A 21683-nucleotide genomic window follows, 5' to 3' on the forward strand; every position below is an offset into this window, starting at 1 on the left:
GTCGCAAATAATGTGATCAGAGCTAAAATTTGCCAATTCGATTATCAAGCATACCAATACTAAAACCTGCCATAAATGTTTCAAAATGATGGAGTCAGTCTGCTTGACTGGGGTCAAGTTGGAAATTTCATGCAATCGTTTATGATGGTACAGTAATTAAAATGATGGCAACATGTTCATAAATTAGACAACAATCTCTTCGAGAGTGATTGTAGTCAGTCCAAGTCAGAATGTAGCTGTTTTATTGGACAATCTGTGCAACTGCCTTACAGTCAAAAGTGGCTGTGAGTGTGCAACCTCACCTATGGACACTGAAACGCACTGAAAGTTGCAATTAGTCACAGAAGGTGGAAAAAATTAAATGCAATCGGCATTCTTTTTTTTTTCTAGTAGATGCTAGATGGTTGCTGTCCTATTATTACTCCTTTTACAGAGCCATTAGTTTGCTCTGAATTCAGAGGTAGCTTTGCCAAGCTCAGTGTGCCCAGCGTTGGTTGGTTTTTCAGTTAAGCCGATTTAATTCAAGTTTGCTCGGTTAACTTTATCTCAGGATGCTGGGGCATGAGCCTGCTTTTTCATAGAATTCCCTGAGTATTTTAATAGAATATTGCTACTTGGTGTCCCTATATCATACAATGCAAAATATTGCAATAATATTATTAATATTAATAATTATTTTTTCCCCACCCAAAGGTATCAATATCATCTTAGAGCTGGAAAAGGTTTGATAGGTCCATCCCTGTAGCATCAAAGCTGAACAAAGAGTAGTGTGAAGCCAAGCATCACACAGTAAGGTGAAAAAGCTCTACTTACTGCATAATGGCAACTACCAGTCAGTCAGAAACAGCTACTCCAGTCTGTAACACTGCATCTCCAACTAGACTGGTCATTGGCCAGAGACACAGTTTTAGTCAGCTCAAGTCATCAGCTTACCTTGTGCTGAGTCTTTGGCGTAGAGCTGGGATTTTGTTGCACCATCCTATCCAGTGATGCACAATTCAGCATAATGAATTCCACAGTTTCCCCACAACAGTAGGGCTCAAAATTATACTTTAGAAATGGTAGTACAGCACAGAAAGAAATGGTATCAATATGAGATACAGTGCACAGAAATGTAAGTAAGCAATAATATTGGTATATGTAACACCTCAGCTCAAGGGCACACAAGCCTGAGGCATTGGATACATCAGTGAGCTATGGAATTGCTGATGTAATGCAAACCGATGGTTATGGTATCTTGATATGAGCGCGCACAGTCAGAGGGATGAATGTTCACACAACAGGAACTAATCCATGAAGGCAGCTACACACGTGCACAAGAAAATGCATTTGCGCGTTCATAAAATATGAACTCCACCCTGCATGTGCTCCCATATCTTTCCGAAGCTAGAGCACAGTGAATAATGCACTTCAGTTCAGGCCTTTGAATAAGCGTAAATCTAAATATTCCCACAGAGATCCTCTTTTGAGAAGAAAACTAACCCCTGCTTTTCCTGGAGTTTGAAATATGAGTACTCCTGCTCTCCTATCAGCAACTTTTTCTTCCGGAAAGCAGGCGTTGGATCCAATTGACAAACAGCGAAATCTGAAGTGCATTTAATCATCCTGGAAAATCCTTTTGCCTTTTTAAAGGATGGTTAGCTGTTTCTAATGAAGAGCAACTTCTGGAGGACAGGGTTACATTTTTAAAAAGAAGTTTATTTTTATAAAGTAATGACCAAGGTTACCAAAAAAGGCAAGAGCCCAGGAACAGCATTTTAAATCAGGTGCCAGGTCCACTCCATACCATTTTTATGAAGTATAACATCACCTATGATAGGTATACACCCCCATTATTTGGTCTTAAAGAGAGATTTTCAAATATGGTTTTAGAAAAGGTTTACACACACAGAAGCAGACATAGACACTAAAAATAAATGTTTTAGTTTCTATAGTGGATATTTGTGCAAGGTTGACTCCATAAAACTGCTTCGATATTTTCCATCTGTTAAGTAATAAACCCCCAAATCTCTACTCTACACTTTTCAAAGTTAATGGGATGGCTGATGAAACAACATATTAACCCACTGAAAATCCGTTTTCCTCTTTTCAGACATGAAATACTTAAAACTACTGGCCTCAGTTTTCTTAAAGTCACTGTATTCTGTCAAACGTCTGTCAGACATAAGCCATATAGCATACAGCTTCATTCTAACATTTCCAGGAAATTGCATACTTGGCTATTTGCTCTCAGCTCAGATATAATGCATGCAGGTCAAGTGACAAATACAGCGTAAAAGGTGGAGACCTGTGGTCAGGTGGTCATTTTATCCATGTTATTATTTCACATTAACAAATGAAATGTTGTGTTAGCAAACAAAGACAGAGGCATCAGAGAATGAAATCATAAAAACCCATCTGTGTTAAAATCAAATGTATGGAATTATTTTGGATTTGTTAATAAGGATGAGACGAAAAAGATCAATGTGACATATGTGATTTGCAAAGAGTGTCCTTAAATGTAGTCAGCCAACGATGGCAAAGCTAGCTTAAAACAAACTGTTCCAATTCAAAGTGAGCTAAGAAAAAAGCACAAACCATCACCCACTTCATGTGCAAAGACCTCCATTGATGCAATGCTGTGGAAAACCAGGACTTTTGTTACATGCTGAGGAAAATGAAGTATGAGGGGTTATGAGGTATTAACTGTACAACGTGTGGACATCATGGGCTATAGATTCCTATGTGACTAAAACCGCTCATTATCTTAAAGAGGACAATACTACAGTTCACACATGTCTGCATTCAGTTAATTTGAACTACATCGTAACACAAAGAGTTCAGTTTGTAAAGTTTAGATAACATTTATGGTCTGTGGTGATGGCTAGGTGACAGCAAGAGACCAATAATTTCTCAAATCAAATTAAATGCCCAAAACAGACAAAGCTTACGTTTGGTGGCATTATTCACAGTTGAAAAAAGGTGATAAGTCACAAAATTATTATAATAAAACACAAATACCATATCACTAAATGTTTGAAATCACACTAATGTCTATATTGTGAGTTAATTATCATGATAATATGGTATCATTGGGTCTCTGGTGATTCCCACTTCTAGTTTTAAATATTATAATATATAACAATCATAACTGTTGATTAATTAATGCATAAAGCATTTAAATGTTGTAGTTGGAGATGGCTTTCATTTCTCAACATAATAGTACAGCACATTATATTACTCGACTTCTAATTTACAAACTGAAAAATAAGTAATACAACATTAAAAACCTGTTTCAAACGCTTAGCGTTCTTCCAGTAGCTCCCTTTGAGGCCTGCCACAGCAGATCATCTGCCTCCACCTCACCCTGTCCCGTCACACCAACTCTCTGCATATCTTCCTTCACTACATGCATGAATCTTCTCTACTGTCTTCCTCTTTTCCTCCTGCCTGGCAGCTCCATCTTCAATATCCTTTATCCTTTACACTTCAACAACTCCTTCCCACATCTTCATGGCATGACTCATCATCTTTATCCCTCTGTAGTTACTACAGCTCTGCACATCACCCTTGTTCATGAAAATTGGTTCAAGTACACGTCTTCTTCATTCCTCAGACATCCTCTCCTCAGACTGTGTTAAACCAATGTGGTTAAAAAGTCCACTGCTTTCTCTCCTAGACATCTCCATACCTCTACATGTATGTCATCTGGACCAACCACCTTTCCCCTCTTCATCCTCTTCATCCTCTTCATAGGTGCCCTGCCTTTCTCATTACTAATCCTCGGCACTTCCTGATTCACTAACTGTCCTCCATCCAGCCTCCTCTCATTTTCCACATTAGTCAGCTCCTCAAAGTAGGCCTACTCCTTCCATCTTCTCAACACACTCTGTCATTAACACATTTCCATGTCTGTCCTTGATCACCCTAACCTGCTGCACATTTTTAAACATTAAGAGTACTATGTTTGCTAGATGATTAAAAAGTAAGTACTGTCATTTCCTGAGCAGCTTTTTGTTCCAACACCAGTATTTTTAAATGTAGAGCAATATTTTTGTAATGGAATAGTATTACTACATGTACACAGATAACTGCAATCTGTACCTGATGTACTGTGTTTGCTGCCCTATAAAAGGAAATGTAGACTCAGCTGATGCAGTTTTATAGTTGTGTATATCCTGTAACATACCTCACAGACGGTGAGCAGGAAAAACCCAGAAATGTCTTTTTGCGCTCTGTTTGCTTTGTGTGGAACCTGCTGTCATCCATTGTGATGTGACTGTGTGGTCTCTCTGCATGGTGACCTGTCTGCATTCGTACTATGTGTCAGCTGAGTAGGTGGAGTGTGACAGCGGGCAATCTGGCAATCTTCTCGTTGACAAGACCTTCAGCTGGCCAAGTGCTGTGTGACTATGTGTGGCCTCATGCATGTTTTTGCATATCCTTTAATTTGCATACCTCTAAAGTGCACATAAGCTATGTGCACTTATTTATTTTATTGTATGTAATGATTTTATCGTATTTTTAAATTGGTAGTTGTTTTAATCTGTGTTGTTCAGCACTTTGGACTGTGTGTTCGTAAAGCGCTATACAAATAAACGATGATGATGATGATGATGATAAGCTGTGTTTGTGTGCGTGAGGAACAGCGATTCAGTCATTTTTTTGAGCTGTACACTGCCAGACCACTTATTGGTTGTCCTGGAAACAGCCCTGTCGTCATAACTGGGATTAATATAAATTGCTCATAATTTATAATAGTGAAATTCCCATGTTTAAAAATGTTCCCATGTTTAAAAATGTTCTAGATGTCATGCCTTGTTCCACATGTGCACACTGTTTTCAACAGTGATGTTTTTAATTGGATGTTGAGAAAGCAATAGTTTTCTTTAACATGTACACCTCAAGATGTGAAATGGGGATAACTTCTGTTAAATATGGAAGAGAATTGTAATGCCTTTTCTTTATTTACATATTAATTTTCTCTAAACAACAGATGAAGCTCATCTCAAGACTATTTGATCAATTAAATTATTATATTAATACTTCAATCGAAAAAGTTGCTTTTACTTACTATGGCGCACACAAGATAAACTATTTGCAGAAGCTTTTAAAATTAAACACTCCCTTTTAATCAGTTTACTGTAAATCTTCAGTATTGTGGCAGGTCTTCTCATGCCATCCATCTGCCCTGGAATGGTAAAGGTTGATTTTAGCATAAGGGTACATCTCTCAATTTCATATAATGTCATTCTTGAGAGACTCAAGAACTCATTGCCTATATTTCACACTAAAGTTAATCAGATAAAATAAAAGTAATAAGAATGGCAATGGCCAAATCAGTTGGAAAACATATTTTATGTTGCACAGTTACCAACTAGGCGAAACAAAAAATTGCTCATGGTCACAAATTTAGGATGGGTGCCAAGTTAATTCCATAGACACAGATCAGCAAAAATTACATGAAAAGCACTTCTACATTGGCCCCCAGTGGCCCCCAGGATTACAGGCCTGTGGCACTGACTTCCCCCATCATAAAGACCCTGGAAAGACTCGTCCTGGACAAGCTCCGACTCATAGTCAGCCCACATCAGAATCCCCTTCAGTTTGCTGTTCAATCATATCTACACCCATCTGGACCAGCCGGAGAGCACTGTGAGGGTCATGTTTTTTTACTTTTCCAGTGCATTCAACACCATCAGGCCGACCCCCCTGGGTGATAAGCTAACAACGATGCAGGTGGATGCTTCTCTGGTGTCTTGGATTGTTGATTACCTGACAGGAAGACCACAATATGTGTGTCTTCCACATTGTGTGTCTGACAAGGTAATCAGCAACACATGGGCACCATAAGAGACCGTCCTCTCCCCCTTCCTCTTCACCCTCTACACCACATACTTCAGCCACCGCACAGAGACCTGCCATCCTCAGAAGTTTTCTGATGACTCTGTGGTGGTTGGATGCATCAGCAGGGGTGATGAGTCAGGCCTGTGGTTGACTCCTTTGTCACGTGGTGCAAGCAGAATCATGGCAAAGACTAAGGAACTGATTGTGGACTTTAGGAAGACCAGGAAAACCTTGAGTACACATAGACAATAAACTGGACTGGGTTAAAAACACCACTGCACTTTAACGGAAGGGCCAGAGTTGTCTCTATTCTATCAACATCTGTCAGACAATGCTCAGGATTTTCTATGAGTCTGTTGTGGCCAGTGCTATCCTCTATGTTGTTGCATGCTGGGGTAGCAGGTTGAGGCCCCTAGACGCCAACAGACTCAATAAACTGATCCACAAGGGCAGCAATGTTGTGGGGATGGAGCTGGACTCCCTTAAGGTGGTGTCGGAGACCCGGATGTTGTCCAAGATAAAGACAATGTTGGATAATACCTCCCACCCACTCCATGTCATGCTGGCTAGCCACAGGAGCACGTTCAGTGAGACACTGAGATTACCAAAAAGCACCAGTAAAGGACACAGGAAATCATTCCTGCCTGTGGCCATCTCCCTGTACAGCTCCTCCATCTAATACACTGTAAACACTGCAATAGTTACACCCTTTTTGCACACACTCTTTTCTACTCAGTAATGTTGCTGTCAATATTCTAGATATTTATTTATAATCACCTCTGTCAATCCTTGATATTTACTATTTAGTGATTTGTATATATTGTGCTGTTTCTTAAATCTGTAAATCTGTAACATATTGTATTGTTAAATAGTCTAGTCTGTTTCTGTTACTGTACTGGAACATCTGTAACCCACATAATTTCCTTAGGGATTAATAAAGTATTCTGATTCTGATTAGGTGAATAAAGCTGATCCTCTCGTTACAGTGCAAGTGTCTTCTAGGAAACCCTGGGTCCTAGTATTTTAGCCTGTTCTCAGCCCATTTCTCAAAACTGCTGACAACGTGTCTTTTGGTGCCTGTGCACTGAATCCCTGGGCTATGACATTAGCGAGATGCATCTGTCACTCCCTCACTACCAACTGAAAAGAAAAGAATCATCGAGTGAAAAATAAAAATAAAAGAAAGCGGAAAAGAACTGATTACTTTAAGGGTCTCTGAAACCAGATTCAAGACAATGACATGACAATGACAAACAGCTCAGTAACAACAGAGGAATCAAATAGGCCCCTGGTCTGTTTACTTACATCCCTTGTATTATTGCCATCTTGTGGCCACAGTTGGCTATTGTCTCTGGAAGCAGAATTAGTGCTGCTAAATTAGGTGAAATTTGCATGGGATAGGTGTTCTCATGGCTGTGTCTATGTCTTATTAACAATGGCTGGAGCTTGTAAAGCTGAGAAACCAGTAACTTTCTTCTGGTTGTCTACACATGCGCATTAAACCTCTGTCGGAAGACTGATGGGAGACCAGCATGCTAGACAAGCTGCTGCTGGCTCTGCTTTCACTACTCTGAGATAAGTTATCATCTGGGCTTTTAGTTGAAACAGAGCTAGTGTTAGAAAGTAAACAATCACTCCAATTTATTCTTATTTTAATGAAAGCCTTGGTTATGAGGAGGGGAACTCCTGCCACGTCCAGTTTAATAAAACGAGCAAGTTGAACAGGTGCTAGTTCCAAAAGAGTGAAGCAACTGTGCAACATGTCCATTGATTATAACAATCAATAAGGACAAGTCAACTGTTTAAAACCACAAGTTTTTCTGACATGTTAAAAACAATCACTTAATGAGTCCTGCCTTTCAGGGATTTATGTGCTGATTAATTTAAGTTTTTTTAGCTTCAAGAAAACCCCATCTGCCTTTGAAAGTTGCTCATTTTCTAAAAGCTACCTCCTAATAAGATATGTACTACAGGCACTGAGAAAACATCTCTTTTTGTTCAGAACCCCAAACCAATCTCACTTTGAAATGAGAAAGCTTTGTTAAAAAGCTTTATGTGAGTGCACAGACCTGATTTTCTCCCTTTTGGCAAAGGAATAAAGAATGCATTCATCTCCGTGTGTAGAATGAAGCCCAGACATCAGATCACAGCTCTGAAAGTAATTACTTTATGGCACAAAAATCCTTCCTCCATATGGCTGCAAAGGGATCGGAGTGCATACGTGGTCGAGTCTGTTCCACAACGCACATTCCATTCTCCTAAGAGGAAGGTGCTGCATAAGAGCAACTGTTTGCAGAAAGAAGTGGCAGCAAGAAGAAAATGAAGGCTGACTTTTCAGGATCATTTACTGGCTCACAAGAAACAGACTACATTTGGGCTGCAGCCAAATTACATCAACTTAAGCCAAAATTAAACTAAAGCAGAAATAGTGATTCTTGTTTACAGGACAAAAATGTTGTCTCAATTGACTGAACACAGCAATCCTGCCATGGTTACATAGCTTGAGTGATGGTAGATGACTTCCTCTCTATATTTCTTAGTCTCACTATGTATTAAATCTAATGCTTCAAATAGAAACCATCCCTGGCTGCTTATTTGTAGTTGTAAACAGTAAGTACATTAACCTAAGCCCTGTATAGTTTTGAGGTATTTCAGTCATTAAAAAGCCCTTTACTTTCATTAGCCACACCTAGACCTGGATGTGACTAGTGAAGGATCAGGTATGTCTAGAAAGCTTTATTCCCTTAATAAATAAACTCATCATTTAAAAAATGTATTTTTCAGACCATAAGGCGCACCGGATTATAAGGCACACTGTCGATGAACAGGTCTGTTTTCATACATAAGGTGCACCGGATTATGCACCGCATTAGGTGAGACAAAAAAGTCAGATAAGTCAAACTTTACTCAACTCATTCTTCTTGCTTCTTCCACTTCCGTACCATTGATTCATTAATGTTGAATTCTCTCACAGCTGCTCTATTCCCATGTTGTTGCAGTATATTAATGACTAACCTCATATTGTGAATGGATTCTCACAGTTGTTCTCCTGACTTAAGTTTGGTCTGTTTACAGCATCCTGTGATGCGACTGCATTTGTCCCTAACCATCGGTAACCCTTGCGTTAACTTTTATAGCATTTATCCTCCAGCTTCACTGTGTTATGTAATGCTAATATAGCTGTGTCGCTAGCGATCACGTAGCACATCGATATATATCCGGTTAGTCCAACTTCAGTAACCCTACAAACGTCACTGCTGTTTAGTTTTCTGTCTTATGTTGGTAGTGATATCAGAGCTGTACGTTTTAATTTTTTCATAAATCTCTGTCAGAACATGCTATATCATGTTTAAGTGGAAAGTAGCGAGCTAACTTCCTGCTAACTTCTAACTCCGTTAAATTTAATAAATTCTGTTTTCATGGATGCCTGGATGTTAAACTTTATTGTTACACCTGGTAAAGCAGCAGCGCTGATCATTTTATTAAAGATGAAAGAATGTAGACAGCTTTTAACTCTTAGTGATGCTGCAGTGTTTGTTTGACTTTGGGACCTGAACCAGATGGAGTTTTGGACCCAGATTACTCCGCAAGGTTCCTGACTACGGTAGCCGTAATGCCGTTTAATGCTCATTAAACACAAATTATAAAAAAGTAATGTCACTACTAAGGCTGAATACATTATCTTGACACTCCAGTATCAAGTATCCTCGGGTCTTTGATTTTTTAACGGACACATCAAATGCAAATACATTTAATCCTCATCGACAACGTTAGTAAAACAGCCAAGCAAAGTGCCAGGTTTTTTTTGTTTGTGTGTGTGTGTGTACTTATTTCAGTAGAAGTAAAAATTAAACACAGATTTTTTTTTATTGTTTAGGATAAACAATCAGCAAGCAGTCATATTATTCAACTGCTTGCTGTTCTATTTACTCAGCCTGCAGTTGTAATAGTCATCCCTGCCTGTTTACGATCTATCAACAGATTTTCAGAAGAGATTTTCACAGGCTTTAGAAAGTATAGAATTGTCTTTAACTTTACAGCCTTGTGCTTTTAATTTGCTAAACCACTGGCAGCAGTTCATTATAATAAACCATTATGTTGCATAACTCTCTGAAACCTTGTGAGTTTGTCCTTGGAGAAGTGTATGTGTGGCTGAAAGATTTTAATAGCTGTCTGGCCAGCAGCATTACATACTTCTTATTTACAAATATATATGTGACCTGACACTGACACCACAGACAGTCCAGCTGCTCACCGATCACCACCTCCGCTGGGCAATTTTCTGGTGGAAAGTTTGCAATGTGGCAAATTGTGTTGGAAAAAACTGCTCTGCGTGGAAGGCAAGATTGATCGATAGAAGCCCAGATGGAAGACGTGGGCGTCACGAGCGGACTGGCTGACGGATGGACGAACAAACATTGGCAACCACAGGCCAGACTACGTGCAAGCCAGATTTGCCAAGTTACTTAAGATAATGACTACATATAGATATTTTCTCCTTTGTATCTCTTTCTGTTGTTTGCAATTTCTGTTAATTTCTTTGTGTTAATCTTTAAGTCTTTAAAGACTTTAAAGATATTTAACAAAGATCCTCACAGGTGTCCGTTTTAATGGCTAGACATCCCAGCCAAGTGTTTCATTTTTACAATAAACTGTAGAAAAATAGAGCAAGAAAGAAAATGAGTGGCATTCTCTTTCCTTGTTCTGTGAGGAGACAGAGAAGCACAGCTGGTGCAAACCCATCAGGTATCATATACCAAATGGTTATTATCACTGGGTAATATAACACGTCCACCATAAACAAGGGCTATAAACACTATCTATTTCTACAACTATTACAGCTTTTCATCTGTCACTACTTCCTAACACCCCACTCTCTACCATCTCCTTACATCAGCCTGTCTTTCCCATTCACCACCCACTACTTGGTTTACCCAACAAGTCACAATGCATATCACTATGAGTTTTGAGCGATACACCAGCCACCTCCACACAAACACGAGGAGCAGATGGCTGTGTGGACAGCGTCCCTCTTGGAGTTGTACTCGCGACAGATTGAGTGGGAGGCAAAGCGCCTCTGAAGTCACTTTCACTGCACTGAAATCTCTTCTATTGTTTCCTGTCCAGTTTCATTACACTGCAAAGCCAATGCAACCAAAACCAATGTACTGCAGAAACTCATATCATCAATGCAAGCACACAAATGCAAGAGTTAGTAAGACTGCATGAGATTGCATCATCATCACTGCTGCTTACTTACGTCAACATGGTGCAAATAAGTCAAACTAGTCTACAGCCATAATCAGGGTTTTCTACCAGAAAGGCTGCTTGACAGACAGGGTGAGGGTGAGGGCCAATTTAATGTTGCATTCAACTGATGCAGGGTTATAACCCTGCTTTAATACTAATTGTGAGGCACAGAGAGAACAGCAGCGATGGGCAGGCCTCTGCTATGATAACCAGATTCCAAGACACTAATGTTGACGTGGAACATATTACTAAAGATAAGATTTCTTTTTGTCAGTGTAAAAACAAAGCACTGGCATAATTAATAACTTGAAATACAAGTACAATAATTGTACTCCTTTAAGTAAGTCAGTGTTAAAGACCTGACATTATTAATTCTGAGCACCTGATAATCCTGTCTAGAGGAACCGTTTAGTTAACACAAATTACGATTTCCAAACTCTGAACAGAACCACTGCTCACTGACAATTAGCATCAATTAGCATAAAAGCACTACCAGCACCACAGATATTTTTCTTTTTGCTCAGTAGTAGTAACATCTTTAATTCATGGGTTGTGCTGATCCAGGGCAGTGTCACTGGTAGGTAATAGCTTGCAACAAGATAATTTTAACTTCTTTACTAATTAATAATCACTTAATAAATTATTATTATGATTAAGATTAAATTTATGTTAGATTTAATCCTACTGGCTTAGTTTCATGTAGGCATCCCTGTTTATAACCAACACTTGCAACACAGATGTGTGGGCACACACCAGTGCCCAGAACACAACTTAAAGCTTGCACTCCTGCCCTCTACACTGCTACACTGATCCATCACTACTGCAAAGAAAAAACTGAAGGTGATATTTCTGTCTGCTTTTTCAGTTTTAAAACTCAATGTAAGTGTGTGTTTGTTGGTGAAACACTGTGGAGAGGGCATGGTGGAGTGTGGAGGAGAGATACAGTCAAGTCCATAATTGTTTGAACATTGGCATTTCTAATTTTGTCTCTGTGCACCATTACAGTGGGTATATATAAATAAAACAATCAAGACGTCACTGAAGTGTAGACTTTCATCTTTAATTCAAAGTACTGTATTAACTGTAACTGTTTAGGAATTACAGTTTTTACAGAGACACATTTTCAGAGGCTCTAATGCAATCGGACAAACTATCATAATTTAAAATATAAAGATTTGAAGGAAACTTGTTTGCAGTCAGTGTGCTGCCTAAAGTCTAGAAACCATGGATATGACCACATGCTGTTTCCTCCCCTGGAATACTCTGCTTGGCTTTTACTGCAGCCACCTTAATTTGCAGATTGTTTGTATTTCTCTCCCTTTAGTTTTGTCTTCAGTAACTAAAAGCATGCTGTAGTGGATTGAGATCACTTGAGTGCTTTGGCCATTGAATAATATCCCAGTTTCAGAAACTCTTGGGTTGCTTTTGCACTATGAGCAGTCTGATGTGTTTTTCATACCAATGGCTGGCCAGTGCATTTCTGCTTTTTAAAAATGTGCAATATTGTTGATTTGGCTACTCCTAAAGGTTTTCCTGTCCCTCTTATTATTTATTATCTTTATTATCTTATTTATTTTTTTCAGTCCGACAATGGCTTCCCTCACTTGCACTGACATCTCTTTAGACCTCAAACAGAGAGTTCCAATGAACAGTAACTGGGTGAAGGTCCCAGTGGTAATTGGAACACTAGGTGCAGTGACTCCCAAGCTAGGCGAATGGCTCTAGCAGATCCCGGGAACAACATCAGAGATCTATGTCCAGAAGAGCACAGTCCTAGGAACAGCCAAGTTACTGCGCCGGACCGTCAAGCTCCCAGGCCTCTTGTAGAGGACCCGAGCTTGAAGGATAGACAGCCCGCAGGGGCGAGCGGGAATTTTTTTTTTCTATATGTGTGCTTTCTAGACATCTTACTATCATTCAGTTGTCTAATACTAACAGTACTTATTAGTACCTTAAAGGAGCTCAAAAGAGTTCGAACTATAAAGTATAAAGTATAGAAGAAATAAACTTTTTAAACAGCATTTGATTAACTGATGTCCATCGACTGATCCAATACTTGCTAATTATGCTAGGCTAAATTATTCATCACTATAGGCAAACAAGGTTAACTATGATTTACTGCTCCCATGCTAGTATATCCAGCTGTTGGAAGTGGAAAAACGTTCTCATGTACCTCTCCTTTCACCGCAAACAGTGTATCTGTACAGAAATGGCAGGAAGTGCTGGCAGTGCTACGCAACTCCATTGTTCCATCTGTTTGTGCCACCTGACATGCAACACAGTAGGAGGATGGTTAGTGCAACAGAAGAATCCAAGTCTCCTCATTAACCTTTTTTTTTGGTTGCCCTCCGGCCATTTGCACATTTACAGGGGACATACACTGAGATTTTCTGGGTCATATATACTCCAGCAGAGAAACCAATGTGAATGATAAATGTGAGCGAGTATGAGGGTAGTTCATGTTTGCAATTACGGTCAGTATACAACCACATGGAGAATCATTAATTATGGTCAGAAACCTGAGTTTGTCATTACACTGCTAATTACTTTGTTTATTTACTAAAATTAATTCAGGTATGTTTACTTTTAGGTAAAGCTACTATATACACAAGCTGAGCAGCTTGAGGAGAACATCCCACAGATGATTGGTTGGATTGCAGTCTGGGAAACGCAACAAACTGTGATGAATCGTGTATTCTGACACCTTTCTATCAGAACCAGCATGAACGTTTTTGGCAATTTGAGCTACAGTGGCTTGTGTGTTGGATCAGAATACACGGACCCGCCTTCACTCCCGCTGTGCATCAACGATCCTTGGTCTCCAATGAGTTAACCACCATTCCTTCTATGGTCCACTGGCAGATACAGACCAGGAACTCTCCGCAAGAGCTGCAGTGTTGAAGATGCTCTGACCCAGTCATCACAATTTGGCCCTTGCTTGCCCATTTCTCCAGTTTCTAATACATCAACTTTGAGGTCAAAATGTTCACTTCCTCCCTAATATATCCCACCCACTAACAGGTGCCCCAATGAAGAGATAATCAGTGTTATTTACTTCATCTGTCATTGGTCAGGGTGTTATGCCTTATCAGTGTATATGTGTGTTTGGTGTAGCAGCCTTTTAGAAATATGGTTCTCCATAAAATTACGTTCAAGGTCCAATGACAGTACAGTAATTGTTGAATAGTAATGGGTAATTTGGTGCAACTGTAAATCTCTGAGTTACAGTGCTGTCTAACTTTGAAATGGTTGTACCGTGCATGACAAAATGATAACTGGTCCTTTAACCACACTTCTGTTACAGTATATTTAGTAGGGATCTACTCCACTGATACACTGCAATCAGCAAAGGCATGTCTACCTGCTTTTCTTTCTGTCTCTCACACAGATGCAGACATGGAGTAACACACAGCTGAGAACACAACAAGAACCAGTCCCTGGTGCTTAACATACAAAGACTAACTGTACAATGGCTCTAGAGGAGTTTTGCATGCAGTGAATTCCAATGTACACCCAACAGAACAGTAGTAAGAAGACCTGAGATCTGCAGAGGGCTGCACTGTTGTTCTGTCTATATTTAGGTAGGTCTGTCACCTTCACTGAATCCAATCTGCTACAAAAACCTAGTTATATAATTTACATTACGAGAAGAGAAGAGAAGAGAAGAGAAGAGAAGAGAAGAGAAGAGAAGAGAGGTTTTCCTTGTGGTTTCCATGTGGCAACTGAAACCCAGGCGTCTGTCTGCTCTGCATATGGAACCAATTTGAAATGTGAAACTATAGGGACTCCTTGAAAGAAGGATGACTGCCAATCAGATAATAGAAAAACAAGTATTTAAATGCCAACCAAGCTCTTTCAAATTTTGTATCAAAATATATCAGGTTACACTGTGTTTTCTGGTCCTGTATAGCTCGTCTCAGAGAGTTTCAGGCTGTGTGCATTGTTTTTCCTTTCAAAGTTTACATTTGCTGTGACTGTAACTTACAGGAGAGATTACTGGCAGTTATATGATTGGATTATCTTTCTGTTAAGAAGCTTAATCAAAAAGTTATTGATGGATTTGCATCAAAATTTTACCAGAGGTGGGCGGAACTGACACAGGAGCTGGATCTAAGAATCTAAGGATTCTTACCTGCTGTGAGATACGGCAAAAACAGACATACCAAACTAATATAAGAAGCACAAACTACCATTAAGGCAGCTCACTCTCTGGGCAGCATTTACTTTTAAGGGTATAGTATTGTATTTTATATATATATTCATTTTGTTTTCATATAAATATACTTCAAAAAGTTTATCGTGAAGTGAAAACAAGCGCAAAGTGAAGCTTTTGTTGCTTTATTCTGTTAAAACCTATTTTAATATACCTTTTTTTTTATTTACGTGTATATGGCACATGTGTAGCATTCATTTTACTGTTACGTAAAATCTGTTCACATGTTTAGCAATAGATATCAAATGAGAAAAAGTTCTTCACCACAAGTTTATTTTGTTTTCCAAAAAAATGAATACTTACATTGTCATGTAAAATGTCATCAAAGTTTGAAACTGATCAACAAAACTTCCTGAAGCCTAACGCATCAGTCACTCAGGCCTACAGTCTAGTCTACAATTAAGGCAATATTCATTGATAGTTGTATCAATGAATATTGCCTTAATTGTAGACTAGATTTTAAGAGAATCTTTTTTTGCTGGCAGGACCATTATACCAGTGGCTGCATAATTATTATCATTATCATCCATGAGCACAACTCCTAAGTAGCCAAATACATTTTTATGTATGGCAATCTCTGTGTTTTGCTTTGCTCTACAGTATCTTTTACAGAATTAAATTTTATAAAATACAACTTGAGATTAAAGAAATGTTAAAGTTTGTAAAAACTAGGCTCACTTCTAATGACTACAACATACGTTTTGACAAAAGATTAAAGTTAGGTTGTTGCTTCCAGCTGATCTGAGAAGTCTTCTCTTAATTTATTGAAAACCTGCTGCGTCACAAAGGCAGAATCCATCCAAAAAGTAGCACATCAGTAGTAAGTGATGATAAATTAACCCTAATGTGGGGACAAGATCAATAAGGAGCTAATGACATTGTAAACTTTATGTTCGAGAAGTAAGCTGTCACGCAAAGTCACAGTTTATTACCTCAATAGTTAATTTATCCAGTTAATTTGTATACATGAATTCTCTCTAATTATCTAAGTAGCTGCACAAATACTGCTGCCTTGTTAAGAGCATTCTCACCTCATGGATTACATGTCATTAAATGGACTGTGAGACTAGTAACTACAACTCCCAACAGAGCTGCCCCAATAGTATTTACTGTGGAACTGCATAATTAAAAGGACAAGTTATATAAAAAAAAAAAACTGTTGTTCAGTATTTTTGAGATTACATTCAAAGTATATTTATGAGAGAGAAATTTATCAAATATACAAAATAGGAGATCCTGCTGCTTTCTCTCAACCTGTCTGTCAGGTTATTTGTTCCACTTCCACCCAAAAAAAGACTGCACTTCTCAGTGGTCATGACTTACGGTCAATGAGAAATACACGTGTGCAAGGCCAACAGCACCATCTGCACCAGGTTTCCTCCATTAGTCACCCAGAAATTTATAACAGCTTGTGCTGAGAGAAAAACATAGCAGAAGAGACACACCACAAAAGAAAGCAGAAGAAAGAGCATTCTTGAAGAGTCACTCAACAATGTCCTTGTTTTCTGTTTTTTTAAAAATAAAACACAGCTGCATTTCAGTTAAAACACCACAGTGTAACAATTTCAGTTGTGCATATAATTTATCTATATGCTGGTGTGTACTCATTTCCAAATTCCTTTTTATCAGCGCAAAACGCCAGTTTTCGGTTTCACACTGAACCAAGACCATGCACAAAATATAAACTGGCAGTTAAATGAAAGAAAAAACATCTGCAGCTGAAACCAACACACAGCAGAGTGTGTTTAAGGCAGAATTACAGCAACAGGAGCTGAGAAAGAAAGGGAGCAGCTGACAGCAGTAATCACACACATACAGTATAGCTGTCTGTTGTGTATGTGGTCTTTAAATATGCACACTTCCATTACACTACTTTTACATGGCAGTGTCCTTATTATTTATAGAGTGGGGAGCTCTGCTCACTAAGATTCCAGTTTACAATGCAGGTGTGAGACTGGTGCTCTGCAATGTACAAACAGTCCACATTTAGGACCTACAACTATATTTTTCCACTACTAGTTATAAACTCATTTAACATATGAAATATGTGGTCGGCTGTACTATGCACTCTGTGAAACAGACTCGTGGATCTGCCTACTCAGCACTTGGCTGAAAACCTTCAGTGTTCCGTCTTGTCTCAGACTGCAAGGCTGAAGGGGAAACTGCAGGAAGACAAAAGAAGACTCTCACCATGGTGCGTGCCGCTGGTCGAGCGCATTACCCTTATATCATTTATCATACGGACATCCCCTTTGACTGGAAGTTGTCGAATCCCCACACAAGCATGAGACAGCCGGTGGTCCTTAAGTTGCAACCGCCACGGGCCAGTCGGACAACAAAATGTCTAGTCTGGAAACTGCTTGCTTTGCTAACTAAAAACACTTTTTGCTTCTAATAAGTCATTTTCCAGAAGTTACATCACCATGTCCTTAATTTTGTATCTGCAAAGTTCAAAAAGTAGTCTACGGGGTGTCGCGAGCGCCGTTTTCTCTCCCAGGGGAACGCGCAGCTGCTGCGCGAGCGTCTGGGAAAGGACTTTTCAAAGTAAAAGCCCTGGTTTTTAAGGAGGGACTGCCTGCTCAGAGTGAAATTTGAGATGATTTCTCTCTGAAAACATAACAACGCGTCTCAGAACCGGCAGACAGCTTAAGGCAGATATAGGAACAAGGCAGACTACAATCGCCTGTAACTGCAACAAGAACTGTGACCAGGAACTTGACTGTTACAAAACAAAGCAAGCATGATAACGAGGCGGCTATGGCTCAATAGGTTGGGTAAAAGACTAAAAAACGCTATATAAATGCCACTCCATTTACCATTTAAATAGTTTTTCTTTAAAATTATTAATATTTTAATCTCTAGACATGAAAATTATGAACAGTCCTACATGCTGGTGATCCTCTCTGCGTGCCACTAACGCAACGCCAGCTCGTGAGATCTAAAGTCTGTATTACAAAGCAAGAGTGCTATCCTTGTGTAGCAGAGAGTACCAGGGCCACAAAGGAATGTTCCTGGTACTGTTCAGGGTGTACCCTGCCTATCTTATAGTAGCACCTTTGATAGGCTTCAGGCCTCTTGAATTCGATACGTGGTCAAGAGGATGCATGATTGTAGGTACTGATGAATTAATGGATGGATGTTCCTTGCCTGCAGCTTTTTTTAAGTAGATGCCAAATTATCGACCATGTGAATACTGAATACAGGGTTTCCCAAACGTTTATTGCCAAGATAATCATACTCCTTCCACCAGTTTGCCACATACACATGTACCCAGCTGTAGCACAGTAAATATAGGCTATTATAGGCAAGATCCCTTACTTCCCATCATGTCTGTAATGGACCGAGTAGGTTTGTTGTTTTATGTTTCAAACTGCTATGTGTTACTCTTTGTTAATATTTAAAATGTTTATAGTTTGTTTTGGTTTTTTTAGCTATTAGTAAGGTTGTTCTTAGACTTTTTTTTTTTTATGTTTTCTGTATTTCATTTTTTAATGCAGTTTGCAATAATGTTCAAAATATTGAATTAATTAATTTTATTGTAAATTTAACTGTGACTGAATACTGAAAGATTATATAGTTTGACTGTTCTACTCAGCTGCAGACACTACGAAATGTTGACGAGGGGCGTAAAGGATAGGTGTTTGTGAAGGTGCTGATACTGAAAAAATGATCAGTCACAGTCACAAAAATAACTTTGTGACTGCAGATTTGAGGAATGAGAGGGCACAAAGTTTAACCTTGAAAGAGTTTCTATCAGGGGGCAGGGGTGTAATTTCCAGGGGGTTAGGGGTTTATGACCCCCGGTAATCAGACCTAGCCAATATACACCCCCCCCCCAATTAAAATTATGAACTATCTTTCATAAATAGGCTGTTGATTTTCTTTACTCATTTCAGTTATTACCAGCAAAATAGTTGCATGTTTAATCATCTGGGAATTTACCAGATTTATTTATTTATTTAGACAGAGATCTTGACCCCCCCAATCTTCAGCACAAAGTTACGCCCATGTCAAATACAAATACAAAGCTATAAAAAACTGTATGAACTAAACCTGCTAACTGAACAGGGTTTTTTTTTTCCACCAAACCCCAAGTTTCTCTCTTGCTAAGATCCATATTGACACGCATTTATATTTAAATTTATAGTTATATTCAGTTAAATCAGCCAGAACAAGAATCACATACTCACCAGAATCTTGGGGGGTTTTCTTGATTGAAAAACCTCAATCAGGTTTTTTTGGGGGGGGAAAGCAAGGTAGCTTGCTTTTCCCCCAAAAAACTTCAACTGAATATAATGAACAATCTTTTGGAAAAGTAACGACAGCTTAGAGATAGGCCTAAAATTAGCTAAAACAGTTTGATCAAGATCAGATCTCTTAATTAAAAGTTGCACAACTGCAATTTTAAGTTTCCAGGCACTACACCAGAAGACTGACTACTATTAATGATAGCAAAAACTGACTGCCCTATACTGGGAAAAACCTCTTTTAAAAATTGAGGAGGAACAGCATCATGCGGAGGACCTGAGGGCTTAATGTGATGAACCACATCCTCTAAGAACACAGAGACACAGGCTCAAACTGGTTAAAAACAGCAGAACAAGGGACCGAGGCTTATAGGTCAAAACCAGGGGTTGAAATGAGAGCCTTGGTGGTGACAACCTTATCAATAAAAAAAAGGAGGTTCCAAAATAAAGGCATTAAGAATGGAGTCGATAGTTTTAAACATCAGGCAAGAATTATAACAGTTGGATGCCGTCATCTTTGTCTCGTCTTTTAGCCTGTTTAAAGGTATTTAATACAGACGCCAACAATCTTTTAAGATTAAGATTGTCCTTCTTCCACCTTCGTTCAGCTCATTGGCACTCCCGTCATTAAACCAGGTTTGTCAGATCTAACTTTAGGCTGTTTCATTTTTAGTGGCGCCACAGAGTCTAAGATGGTTTTGCAGGAGGAAGTGAACCAGGCACTCAGCTCCTCTGGATCCACGGAGTCACCACAGAATGGATCAAAAACAGCAGAGAACTGATCAGCAGTGAAAGGGTTGAACAACCAACAGCGCCGAACATGGGTGTGAGTTTTAAGTATAGCACAAGACAACCCAACCTCACATGATACAGACATATGATCAGAGAACATAGTGTCACAAATCTCTAGGTTTGACACGGGCATACCAAACTGTATAAGAGGACAAGATCCAGTGTGTTTGTGAGTAGGACCAAACACAAACTGCACAAAATTTAAGGAGTCAAGATTTAAAAAGTCTTGCACTAATGATTTATCAAGACAACATTATAAAATCTTCAGTAACAAGGCCACAATCGTAAGAACAGTCAGCTACAAATAAAAAAAACAACAACTACAAAACACTGCGTTTATTTATACTCCTCTGGTCAGCATCCATGGGCAGTGCACTTTTCACTTATATTCAAATTTTAAATCACAAGCAGATTTAAATGAAAAATTTGAAAGCATTAATTGATAAGATAATTGATAAATGATAAGATAAATGTTAAAATTAGATTAGTGTTTACGTCTTAATGCATAGCTTTTCAGTCAGCAGTTTATACAGAGTATCGCTTTTTAAATTTACAGTAATCTGATGAACATTTATTTAAGTAGATCGAAAGATGCAGTGAGATCTGACAGGTGAAGATGCTGGTTCAGTTCATCAGCAGGGGCAGGTAATTACAGCTTCTGTTAGAAATGACCCCTGACGTACTGTGTTAATCTTATGGAAGGTTGAGGATGACATCTTGTGTTCAATGAGGGTTTTTGTCTTACTTGCGTTGGGTTGAAGAAGCCTGGGAATTAAAGTTGGCTTGTCAAAATAATGAAGAAGAAGAAGAAGAAGTGACTTTCTTAGGTTTAAAGTGTGTTTTACATTCATTAAAAAAACTAAACATAATTCAACAAAATTTTCCATAAGCATAGCAATGTCATGGTATTTTTCTTTGTAGTTTTTTCTTTAAACAAAACTGAACATTTCAATATTAAAAAGATATTTCCGTGATGTGATTTATCACCTCGAAACAACCATTTATAGATACCATGTTCTAATAATACACCATTTTAATCAGTGGTCCTATTAATGGTTATGACATTATTTACTAGTAATGAGTTGTAAGGGAGTATAAAACACAGCACAGGAATTGCCAGACTGTTGAAAATCCTCCACTAACATTATTCTTGCTTTTCTGACAGAAACATATGGAGCAACCTATTTGTGTATGTTATCATTTACAACTGAAGTTCTGATGGCTTGCAAAACAAAAATTTTGAATGTTTTGTTCCTCAGAGAAGGTAAACACGGACGCATAGGTATCAGATAGGCTGTTTGTTTGTCTGACTAGCAGGACGTTGTGCAAAAAATGACCAAGGCACACTTAAAGAT

General features: G+C 38.7%; 1 protein-coding gene across 3 annotated transcripts in view; it reads right to left on the reverse strand.

Annotated features, from left to right (window-relative positions):
- Window positions 1-17804, reverse strand: part of gask1a (golgi associated kinase 1A) — a 90001-nt gene extending 72197 nt beyond the window's left edge. For all 3 annotated transcript variants that reach the window (XM_019364929.2, XM_019364928.2, XM_025911155.1), the window contains exon 1: window positions 17480-17804. In XM_019364929.2, coding sequence (XP_019220474.1) covers window positions 17480-17528 — 49 coding nt within the window. In that variant the 5' untranslated portion in view covers window positions 17529-17804. The remainder of the gene's footprint in view (window positions 1-17479) is intronic.
- Between the last annotated feature and the right edge of the window lie 3879 nt (window positions 17805-21683).

Source organism: Oreochromis niloticus, linkage group LG11 (assembly GCF_001858045.2).
Source record: "Oreochromis niloticus isolate F11D_XX linkage group LG11, O_niloticus_UMD_NMBU, whole genome shotgun sequence".
Taxonomy (NCBI): domain Eukaryota; kingdom Metazoa; phylum Chordata; class Actinopteri; order Cichliformes; family Cichlidae; genus Oreochromis; species Oreochromis niloticus.